Source organism: Columba livia, chromosome 2 (genome assembly GCF_036013475.1).
Source record: "Columba livia isolate bColLiv1 breed racing homer chromosome 2, bColLiv1.pat.W.v2, whole genome shotgun sequence".
NCBI classification, from domain to species: domain Eukaryota; kingdom Metazoa; phylum Chordata; class Aves; order Columbiformes; family Columbidae; genus Columba; species Columba livia.
In genome coordinates, this window is record NC_088603.1 from 142,892,066 (window position 1) to 142,903,665 (window position 11,600).

At 36.1% G+C, this 11,600-nt stretch overlaps 1 protein-coding gene across 16 annotated transcripts in view; it reads left to right on the plus strand.

The window, feature by feature from the left end:
* OXR1 (oxidation resistance 1) overlaps positions 1-8,526 on the plus strand; it is a 286,476-nt gene extending 277,950 nt beyond the window's left edge. For all 16 annotated transcript variants that reach the window (XM_065054243.1, XM_065054240.1, XM_065054247.1 and 13 more), the window contains 3 exons: positions 5,030-5,125; positions 5,712-5,785; positions 6,544-8,526. In XM_065054243.1, the coding sequence (XP_064910315.1) occupies positions 5,030-5,125; positions 5,712-5,785; positions 6,544-6,679 (306 nt within the window). In that variant the 3' untranslated portion in view covers positions 6,680-8,526. The remainder of the gene's footprint in view (positions 1-5,029; positions 5,126-5,711; positions 5,786-6,543) is intronic.
* Positions 8,527-11,600: the final 3,074 nt, after the last annotated feature.

Genomic DNA, 11,600 nt, shown 5'->3' on the forward strand with positions numbered 1-11,600 from the left:
TTTTCAGGAAGCATGGGCTCATATCACATCATGTTATTCAGGTGTTCTGAAAACTGTAAATGAAGGGTATGTTTTATAATTCAAGTCACAATTGTTTTTCCCCTCCTATTTCCTGCATCAGGGATCCCTTAAAAATAAATTCCCTTCTAAATCTGTGCTAGTAGAGCACTCTTTCCCTTAAGTTCTTTAAGAGGGAAATTTTTCCTCATTTACTTTTTAATCTTCAACACAAAATCTATTCAATAGACTTGAGATGTCTCAACAGACCCATCAGCCTCTTAAATATACTTCAGTAACTTTCCTTCCCCAATTACCTTATTAGCGTCTCAACATTAATTTGTAAGATATCTGCTTCCTAGTATCTGATTATCTTGCCCAGAAAGAAAATATCCCTTTTCTGATAGCCTTGTCTTGCCACCTGCATGTAGCATTGTTCTGTTGCTGAAAGGATTCAGGTTACCTTGCATGCATGAATATTTTAACTTACATGTTCAAAAAGTTTTATGGTTGTGCAATCACAACAGGGTATTCATAAACACGTCATAATTTTCTTTGTGGAACAAACCATGACAAATCTCAACGTACAGGTTCATGCCCAGGAACTTGTTCCTTGGACTTTTGAGTCAAGTGGCCACTGAACTTACCTTTCACGGTGTATGCCAGATCTTACCTGAGTTCCCCACGAGAGTGAGAGAATCACAGAATCATAGAATGTCCTGAGTTGGAAAGGACCCACAAGGATCATTGACTCCAACTCCTGTCCCTGCATAGGACAACTCCGAAATGCACACCATGTGTCTGAGGGCTTTGTCCAATTGCTTCTTGAACAGTGTCAGGCTTGGGGCTGTGACACCTTCCTGGGGAGCCTGTTTCAGTGTCCACTACCCTCTGGGGGAAGAAATTAATGTGTATTCAGCATGGAACATATGCTAGAAAAGGAAAGGCTCAGACAAGTTTTACATGCTCAGCCCTTCCCCAGTGTAGTGGGAGTGGTGTTTTCAGTTGTTCTGTGTCTCAAGCTGTTAATGAGGCATGTCTTTGCATTTAAAAGCAGAAAATTAATTGTACCCTATTTTCTGTTCAAAACCTACAGAAATTCAATGCAGAGCCTTTCTCTTCATGCAAGGATCTACAATAATGAAAAGAAAGACAATGGTAGCCTACTATGTCCTTATTAGTCAGGGTCATCCATTTTTTAAAGAAGCTATTGATTTTTTGAAAGGTTAATTTATCTTTATCTTTTAGCTACTGGCAGATAGGCCTCTGCTTTCTGTGACTGAAAAAGGATCTGAGTACTTTTTTTATAGGAGAGTGTATCTAGAAATAGTTCACTAACAATATGCTAAGATAAATACTATTTATACCCTTCTAGAATGTTTTTTAAGAGAGACCAGGTGTTTTCATATTTTGTTGCAAGATCACTGCCTGTTTTCTAAGCTATCTAATTCACAGAAGATCCCAAATATGATTCAGCCATTTTGAAGAATGACAGAATTATGTTATGACCAGATAGTTTTTTGCTATTTGCTGAGCATACCTCCTCAGTCCTTTTTGACATTTGTTGTTTTGCTCACTTTGTAGCTTCTGTTAATGGAAGATACTGGTTTTGTCTTATTGTTGCTTCAGATACTTTTCCTTCCCACTAGAATTAATCTATTTCCTGGGCTACTTTGTCTGAGACCCTGTTCTTTGTTGTCCATGTGTATGAAAACAGCCTTATCTGATGTTGACAATAAGTTGAATAAGGAGCAAATGTACCTTGTAACTTTTCATAATATGGTTCGTTAAAGGCTGCTAAGCCTCATCCTATTTCTTCCCCAAAATTTTCACCAGTCTTGATTTCTTTTTAAAAATCAATGAGCATTATTACTTAAAAGTCTGTAAATATATTAAACAAACAAACAAAAAGCCACAACCAAAACCCTTGGTTCTTAAAAACTAAAGCTTTGTGTAAAAGCTGAATGTTGTCTAGTTGAAAGTTGGAATCTGAAGCCACCTACATTTTCTGCTATAGTAAATTCTAGGAGATCTCTAATAAAGGTGCCCAAGAAATCTATAGGTGTCTACATTGCAATTGTTATGGACTGCCTGTCTTCCTACTCTAAGGTCTGGTATCTACCATCACAACCATTTAAAAAGAGATCAGCACCTAATTCCTGAACGTGAGTCACTAAACAAGTGGTGGTCTAGGAGTGGAATTAATGAAGTTAGCCACCCCAAGGTCTGTGTAATTTTATAAGAAGTCATTCTTCAGATTGAATTACATACACTGCAAAAGTGTGAAACATGGAGCCTAGAACATGGAAATTTTAGATATCCACCCTAACAACTGGCCACAACAATCTGATCTCATGCAGATACTCGGTAGACATCACTTCTCAAAGTACTAAAATAACTGTTGGGAAGCAATTTGCTCTTTTTCTGTAAAGCCTTATTCTTTTCATGTTGCTTATAGCAACAATGTGATCTTTCAAGACCCAGATTTGTTGATGGAACCGTATAGAACATATAAATAGAGAGGTTGTGGAATCTTGATTCCTGGAGGTACTCAAAGCTTAATTGGACAAGACTGAGTCAACACAATATAGTTTCAGGATTAGTTGTCCTTTGGGTAGGGTACTGTTGAGAGACCTGAGGTTCTGTATAGCCAAAGTCATTCTATAATCAGAAAGAAAATACTTCTGTATTCTTATGTGAAGCAAACTTCAAAGTCTCTGAAGTAAACCATGTAAGGTTTTCCATAAGGTTAGGAGGTACTAGCTTTGCGTTTTACTGATAGACAAGAAACAGCCCTGAGATGATCTGAGACAAACATTAAAGTAAGTGGTGTGTGAAAAGTTTGTACCTGTGCAGAGGCTGAACTAAGATAGTTTAGGATTGGTACAACTCTGAATGTCAATTGTTAATGGAATCTTACATTTACTTAATTTTTTACTTATATTTACTTACAGAGATAATGTCAGCCCTGAGGGTATTGATCTGACCTAAATATCTTGGCTACCTGAATGTAGCTTCTAGAGCTGCTCTTTAAAGAATAACTTGAGTCCTTAAACATAAATCAGGCTTTCTTAATTTGAATTTAATATCAATTTTTACCCTAAAAGATGGTCTATTGAAGTTCAGTTACCCATGTATAGTAAGCACAGTTGAAGGTTGTAAAATGTTTGACAGAGATTAGTTAATATCGAGGTTTCTGAAGTCTAATCTACTGCTGCAGACACTTGAAATCATAAAAAGAAAAAAGTCTTACTCTGCTTTTTAGAGATTGCATGTGCAAAGGTAACAAAGAAGGAGAAAAAACAGAATCAAGTACTCTTTTCAGCAGAGCACCAGCAATGGACAACAGCAAGTATGTGTTCGTTTTGACTCTTTCATCTTTAATTTTTAGCCTTAACAGTTACAGTTAGTGGAACAGGTAGTAAAGATCAGGTAAAAAATAAGTAGTCTTGAAGTTAAAATTCTATTATTGCAGAAAATATGTGTGAAGTCCCAGCTAGAGGTGATTTTTCTTGTGACACTGAAATAGCTAAATAAAAACCCTAAAAGAGTGTTACGTTGCTGTATAACTCAATAGAAACTTGAGGATTGTTGCAAATAAAAAACCTGGTATCGAAGGCTTTGATATTTGGTCAGTTGAATTTGAAAGACAGTGAACCAGTAATTCTTAAAAGTTCTGATGGAGGACCTGATTTAAAAATGAAGTAAATCATTAGAAGTCTTTAGCCAAAATTAAAGTGTGCATAGAAGAATCCCTGTCCCAGCCTTTACTCCTAGACACTTTTCAGGAATACCTGAAGTACCAACTTCAGTTGGTCGACTATCAATCTAAAATGTCATCCTCTGGTCTGAATTGCTCTGTGAAGTCTTCTCACTTAAAACATATTTCAACTGAGCCAACCCTATTTTTAGAAAAATAATTTTAGCTTTAGTATTCTTTCTAATAGGACAACTATTGCTTATCTTGTTTTAAACCTGAAATCAAACAGCAGTTTCAACTGTCTTGTTTATAATGTAAATTTTGAATTCTTCACAAAGTGTGGGGGAAGAGAACACTTTGCATGTCGTTGTAGCGCTGGACTAAATTAGTAAGATCATGTTTATGTCAGCTGATTTTCCACGAATGTCAAATAACAGTTTCCAGATCTAATTAATTCCTAATTTCATTTCCATCTTCCCCTCCCCTCCTCGTTCTAATAAGCACTTCCTCACATCTCACCTTTCATGCCACAATGGAGATGGACAGATGGACTTCTCTTTTTTTTTTTCCAGCTGTTGTTGCTGCTGTTTGACTGTGTGATCTTTTGACATTCTGAGGATGATTTACTACAAATCCTGTGTTGGATGTTGTGTGGTCAGACTGTGGGATAACATAGAAATGTCTTGCCAGTGTTTGATCTGATAGGTTGAATGAAAAAAAAAATCTGTGCAATAAAAAGATTGGGCTATTTGTCCTGTGAGCTTGCATTGAAACAGAGGTACAGAAGCCTGCGTCTCAGTTCATTGAACTTCAAGCTTTTACACTGAATTTGCAGTTTAATAGCTGTGATACTTTATTTCATCACCTTTTCAAGTGTGTTTAAAAATTCCTCCAGATAATCATATTTTAGAGCGCAAATACTGGCTGCAGGTATGCTCAATGGCAATTCTCTTTGCTGAAGTAAAGAAACAATTTTACACTTGAGTAAAGTACCTTGTCAGTGTAGCGATATTACATAGTGAATCTGGAATTTTAGAAATATGTACCTTGTTTCTGAGAATTTTGAGTTTAGTTTTTATGCCTTTGATTTATTTATTTATTTACTATGTCCACTTTTTGAGAAAGAGTCTTCCTACCTTCTTTTTACTGTACAACAGAGCACCATACCATACCTCAATCAATGCACTTGGAACCGTGACACCATGTAAGGCTTATCCTGTAGTGAATTCTAAATCTGGTAGTGTTTACAAACCAGTTTTTTCATCAATTACTCTCATTGTAGAATCTCAGATGCTGTGTAGTCTTAAGTGTTTTGCATATTTTTGCTTACAGGTTTTTGGTGCACTAGCATCTGAACCATTTAAAGTGAGTGACGGCTTTTATGGCACTGGAGAGACCTTTATGTTCACTTTTTCTCCAGATTTTGAGGTAAGTAGTAATAACTTTGTATGCTTTTGGTGTGTTGGTTTTATTTTGTTGTTCTCCCATATGCATTATCTTAAGATACTGAATAAATTTAGAATTTTTCAGATTATTTACTTTTAGGAGTTGACTCCAAATGTCATCATACTATTTTTTTCACAGATTCTGTAAACACACAGTAAATCAGTAGTGTTTGTGTAGCAAAAAAATCCCAAATTTAACCCAACTCTTTTATTATACTGAAGATTTTTCCACTATTCTGAATTCTGCCAGGTGTCAGTCTGAAAATTCATAAACTACATTATTTTAAAAGGGCATGTCATCCAACCTAAGCGTGTTTTCTTGGTATTTTTCATTGTCTAGAAGTCTCAGTGCTCAATACTTATTTTGAAATAGTGTAAAACATAAGAGAATTTTTGTCTTAATGTATCTTTTCCCTGATTTTCTGTGTAAACTTGGTAACTTAATTAAATCAGCTTCTAGCCATCCATAGTCAGTCTTTACTGATGTTTGGTTTCCCTTCTACCTAAATAGGAAGTTCAGATATCTTAACTTATTAGTCTGTTGGGTTTTTTAATTTATTTTCAATTAGGTTTTCAAATGGACAGGAGACAACATGTTCTTCATTAAAGGAGACATGGACTCCCTTGCTTTTGGTGGAGGAGGGTAAGTTACATTTTCTGTCATTAGTCTGTTAAAAGCATGTATGTCTGCACACCCTTGAAAAGAAAATTTGGAACTGACTTCAGTTTGGTAGCTCAAAACTCAAGAGTTGCCAGCCAAGCAGGATTTAGTGTATCAGCTGTTCAGCTTCCTGTGTTCAGGAAACTTAAACAAGAGGTTTGTCTTCAGCATAGTGTGGCATCAGGTTTCAGCCCTGCAAGGTTACGATGCCTTGCACGCTCTCCTTGCATGTGTGTCTTGTTACATTCAGAATGAACACAAAGTATTATGATTCTGAATGTAAATGTGAAAATTATATGTAACTAGAAGAGGCTTCAACTGAACTGCACCATCCCAAGAGGTGCCAGTGTTTTCAAAAATTTTATGTTGTTTCATCCCTTTCCCCTACCTGTGCAAGTGTATAAGCTCTGGGATGTTTTCCTTACTTGTTATCAGCATTCTCCTCACACATAAGAGTACTGTTGTGCCTTTTTCTTAATAGAAATGGAAGGGGGTGAGAACTGAGGAGTTCTGGTTAGTTGTTTTTATTTCAGAATATCTGAGAGAGGGATATTCTCAAACTAATAATAAATAGTAAAAAAAAATAAGTCCTGTCAGCTTCAAATTTAACAGCTATGAGGGTCTTATGTTGAAAGAGAGTTCTATAATTCCTCCTTGTTTCTGTATTCTCAATGAAAAAATACATAAGTTGAGTGTTTTCTCCCTCAGTCTTTTGCTTTAATACACTGTCTGTCTTGCAGAGGGGAGTTTGCTCTTTGGCTTGATGGTGATCTCTACCACGGAAGAAGTCATTCATGTAAAACATTTGGGAATCATACACTTTCTAAGCGAGAAGACTTCATTATTCAAGACATAGAAATTTGGGCTTTTGAATGAGTATTCTTTTCTACAGGGTATTGTCCCAAACCTGACATGAATCAGTGCAGCTCAAAAATCCATAGGAGCAATATAATGCACCAATTTACCTTTTGAATTTTTTTAAGTTTTCAGCGTGGCCATCTAGTTGTTCTTTTGAAATAGCAGACTTTTTCATGCTCTCACATCTGTAATACACTGTCGTATTTTTTCTAAGCTGTAGACACTCTCACAAAATATAGACCATGTGGACTAAAAGTTAACATTAGTTATGTTGAGCCTCAGAGCCTATGAAATTTTCTTGTCCTCATTGCAGTTGCTTCCCAGGTTTCCCACACACACCTTTCTGCAATCCTATTAGGGGGCTGCTTCATTGAATATAGGTTATTATTTTTGTATTCAAATTATGTCTATGAATGAAGTTGCCCTTTGTGAACCTGAATAGGAGGAAAACTGCGTGTGGGTATTTGGCAGCAGCACTGCAGAGCTTGGTCTGGACCAACAATGGGTCAGTTCACATGGTGCCACAAACAGATGAGAAGCCCAGCATTCCGTAACACCTACCAGTGCACCTATGGTGGAGTTAGGAGATTTCCAAAGTCAACAGTGCCACTTGTTTATTGTTTGTGTTTAGAAAAAAGTCAGTTGGTGCGTTTTCTCCCTGCATGCTGACTGGTGAGGAGTGTTCTGCACATGCTGTTAATGATCTGCAGGTTTGGGACAAATACTGACAATATTGAGCTACGTGGCAAGGACTTATAAAATAGCAAAGGAATGTAAGAATATGATAGTTCCACAAAATGTAAAGACTAAAGCAAGCAAAACTTGGTGAACAATTTGTAGCTATAGTAGGGCATTAAAAGTACAGAAACAGATGCATCTTTATTCAACATAAAGTGTCAGATATATACTGTTATACTGTTGTAGCCGTGTAGCACATCAACTCTGACAATATAGCTTATTCCTGTCCAAAGACAAAGTAGTTGTGATGTTTTTGAGTGGGTCTATGTTGTAAATTTACAGTTAGCACCAGCTCTGATTAAAATGAGATAATGTACTATAGGTAGACAATATTGTAATTCAGTAGACTCGTGGAATATGCAAACTTACTGTCATGTGACCTCAAAAAAAAATGACAGGCTAGAATACAATTCCAGTAGCTCTTGTCCACTTTTGTAGGAAGATTGAGAAGCCATTGTGGCAATAACAGCTCAACAAAACTATTTGTTTCAAAGCTTTTATTCTATGTTCTACAAAAACAAACAAAAAAAATTGCTGTTAAGTGTGACAGTGACTGACTTTGTGCTGAAATTTCAGCTATTCCAGATGACCATTGTATATTATCTTGTAAATTAATGTTTAAAGTAGTTTTGTTATTAAAGAAAAGTGTTGATTGACGGGTTGCTTATAGCACTTTAAATTATTCTAGAAATGGAATAAAAGCCAAATGGGTTGGCTTAAGTAGATGTAGTTGGATATTATTTCAAACTATTTACATCTCTGGAAAGTTCTAAAATCTTATTTGAAGACAGTCTACTGCTATGGTAATGAAAGGGCAGATGTTTCATCTATAATATGCTAATGCTCAATATGACTAGAAATACAGGGCTTTGTTTCCTGTCTCTATGTATAGCTCTTTATCCTTATTAGAACTTAGTACAGTGTGTAGACTAAATGTTTACAAAATAAGGAACTGTAAATAAATCGAAATGGCTTTTCTCCCCTTTGGTCTTCCACAGCAGTATTATTGTCTTTGTGGAGTTAAGACTGGTTATTACAACAACAACAACAAAATCCTGTAATGGATTTAAGTACTATAAGGTCACAGTGATGTATAGCAAATAAATCTAAATATATGTAAAAATAAACTTGAGTTGGAGTTTATTTAGAAGTTGGACTTTACTTAGAAGCACAAATGCAGATTATTGCTGCTTATTAAATAACTTTATTGAATATATAGGATGCATTTTCTCATCCTTTTTGGGGATGATTTTGTTTTTGAAAGCCCAGTGGGAAGTGGTGAGAATGAAATATGCTATCTTCAGCCATTTTAAATTAAAAAAAAGTCTCAAATTATCCTTGCTGACAAAACACATTAATTCAAGTGTTTAGTCTCTATCCTAAACTCATATTGCAAATAAAGCCTATTTAAGACTTTAAATGCTACTGTGAATAATTTAATAAAGAAGTATACTTTGAAGAATTATATAAAACCACATAAAATCCTGAACATCTGAAAGTCTCTGAGTATTGGACCATTCTTAGAAAGACACATGGGGAAAAAAAGTGAAATCAAGAGCAGTGTTAGTAAGCAGTACACTGGTAATCACACTTGTATAAATACTAAATCAATTAAGGAATAGAAATACATTTGAGTTAAATTATAAATGACTGTGACAAAATTTAGTGATGAGACTAGCTGTGTGAAGGATCTACAGAGAGTAATGCATGCCTATTAATGAAAGGCCATGAATTTTGTTAACTGAAGGTGCAGGTAACTTCTGTATGATACATATAAAAGACTGCATAGGTGAGATTAAAGGCGGTGTTTTGATATACCTCCTGCCTTCTGTTCAGTATGAATTTTCTGCAGTACAATTTCTTCCATACTTCCTGGCAAGGTTTGCTTCTCTGATTGTGAAGAGTTGAGGTCTGACATATGCTGAAGGCTTTATGAGCTACATTTTGAAAGAGTTCAGTGCCAGAAGACTGTGTCACAGCACTCACTTGTATTCACTAACTGACTTGATGTTTTGCTCAGATACTTGGGATTCTTACCACATCATCTTTCAGATCTAAATCCTATTTGTTAATTTCTGCTTTGTATAATCTGCAAAAGGACATGGTTTCTCGTGTGTGGCTTCTGCTCGCGTCCTCCTGCTCACCTATATGTACATTAGATTTTTATTTTTTTTTGTACAGGAGTTAACATGTCTGCCTAAAATCCAGTCTTTGAAGAGGGATAAAAACGTTTACTATTAATTTAATTTCAAATTAAAAAATAACCTTGATTTGGATACTCTCTACTATTCTTCATTCAGGACTTGCATCTTAAATCTCACTTCTATGTTCTTGCTTTAGAAATGAACACATCACCAGGGTTTTTAAACTGTTGTTGCAACAATAGGGAGCTCAGTTTAGGGAATGAACGTCTATTCTTTCTCCCCTGAAGAGTACATGCTACTGCAATACAAAGTAGAGCTATGCTGTGGTTTCGTGACAGAGTCCAGCTGGGTGAATGGTGCCACCTACTCATCCTGTAGTACCTACAGACCACCATGGTCCTGTAGCTGTCCCTTTGCAGTATCACCAGTGTCAGGTCTGTCCAAGCTCTGCCTTCTCCTATTCTGCTTATCTGACAAAGCTTTGTCATCCTTCTTGAGTTTGTTGTAGTAGTTATGCTGCAAGTAGTGCTCATGCTGTTGAATTACTTTCAGTGTGCCCTGTGGTGGCAGGAGTGACTTGAGTTGAGGGGTTGGTGTGGTGCAATGTGCATGTAGCAGTTGGAGTAGCTGTGGCCACAAGGCTTGCTGATGTTTATTCCGTGATCAAGGACAATTGATCATCTCACCACAAATGTTTCACTTTCTGCAACAGCTTATTTTATTTTAGTAGCCTTCCCTTGGTTCAGCTGCAGTACTGAACTCTGGCTGTACAGAGCCATTTTAAAGGAGGAATAACTGCCGTGGAGGAGGGAGCTGATTTCCAGAGGATGGGATACACGTACAGTGAACCATCCACTTGCTTCAAGCCATTGCAGCAACTGTTGTAAGACCTGAAAAAAGTCAGTTACTTCTTCTGATACAAAATCAATGCTCTCACTGAGCCATGGAAGCTATTATAATTTGACAATACAGAAAATGTACCTCAGAGTTCCTACAGAAGAAGACACAAGTTTTTCAATACCAAGAAAGGAACTTTGCTTTCCTAGCAAACTACACAACTCTTGAAAGAGCAACACAAGCTTCAGATGGGAAAATGAGGGAGAGGTTGCTTGTCAGAAAGAAATATGTTTCAAATGAAACATTTGGCAGGTTAAGACAGTACTTCAGAAAACAATGTGCAACTGTAGGCCACCATGAAGAGTAACCTGAGTGTTGCTTACTCTTAATCTGAAAGGTTAAGGATTTCATTATTGAAGCAAATCAGAAATAGGAAAACAAGTCTTAAATAAAATCTAGAAAGATTGCTTTAATCAAGCAGTTTCTGACTGTTAACATCTTACTACTTAAATTCTAAGTAGAATATTTAAATCGGGCACGGCAGAGGTCACACTAGTTTCACAGGAATGTAGCAGTTACAGTAAAGTAGGAGGGTTAGGCTCAATATTTTCTGGAGGACTTTTGTCCAGTACTTTTTTTAGTGAATTAAGATTTATTTTCTCCACCTGCTTTGCATGGATAAACTTGTCACACATCTTTTTATATATATATATATACATATATATATATAAAAAGTTACCGAACAACCTACATGAAATACTCCCATATATCATGTTATACCAATATTTAATATTTCTCTTACATGAAAGCTGTACATACTTTTCACACTATAGAATGCTTTGTGTGATACTGCTTACTCAAAGATAAATGGAGGACAGTATGAGACACATCATTATTCATATTGTGTGTGGTTTTCATATCCAATTGGAAGTGAATATTTTGAGTGGAAAAATAGAAAAAGGGTTTTCTTTTTGTTTCACAGAGATTTGAACATTGCATTGGGATGACTATGAAAGGAAGGCTTAAAGATTTATCTGCAGTGAGCTATAGGTTATGTATAGTTGTGATTGCATTGTTACACAGTTGATCTAAGGTTTTAAAGGCAAAGAGAGATTTGAAGAGCCCCTGTGAGCTTGAAGGCGAGTCCTTGTTCCTTCAGATGCCAATTGATCTAATGTTACCTTTCTCTAAACCTGTAATCTTGTGCTTCTCCTATATGG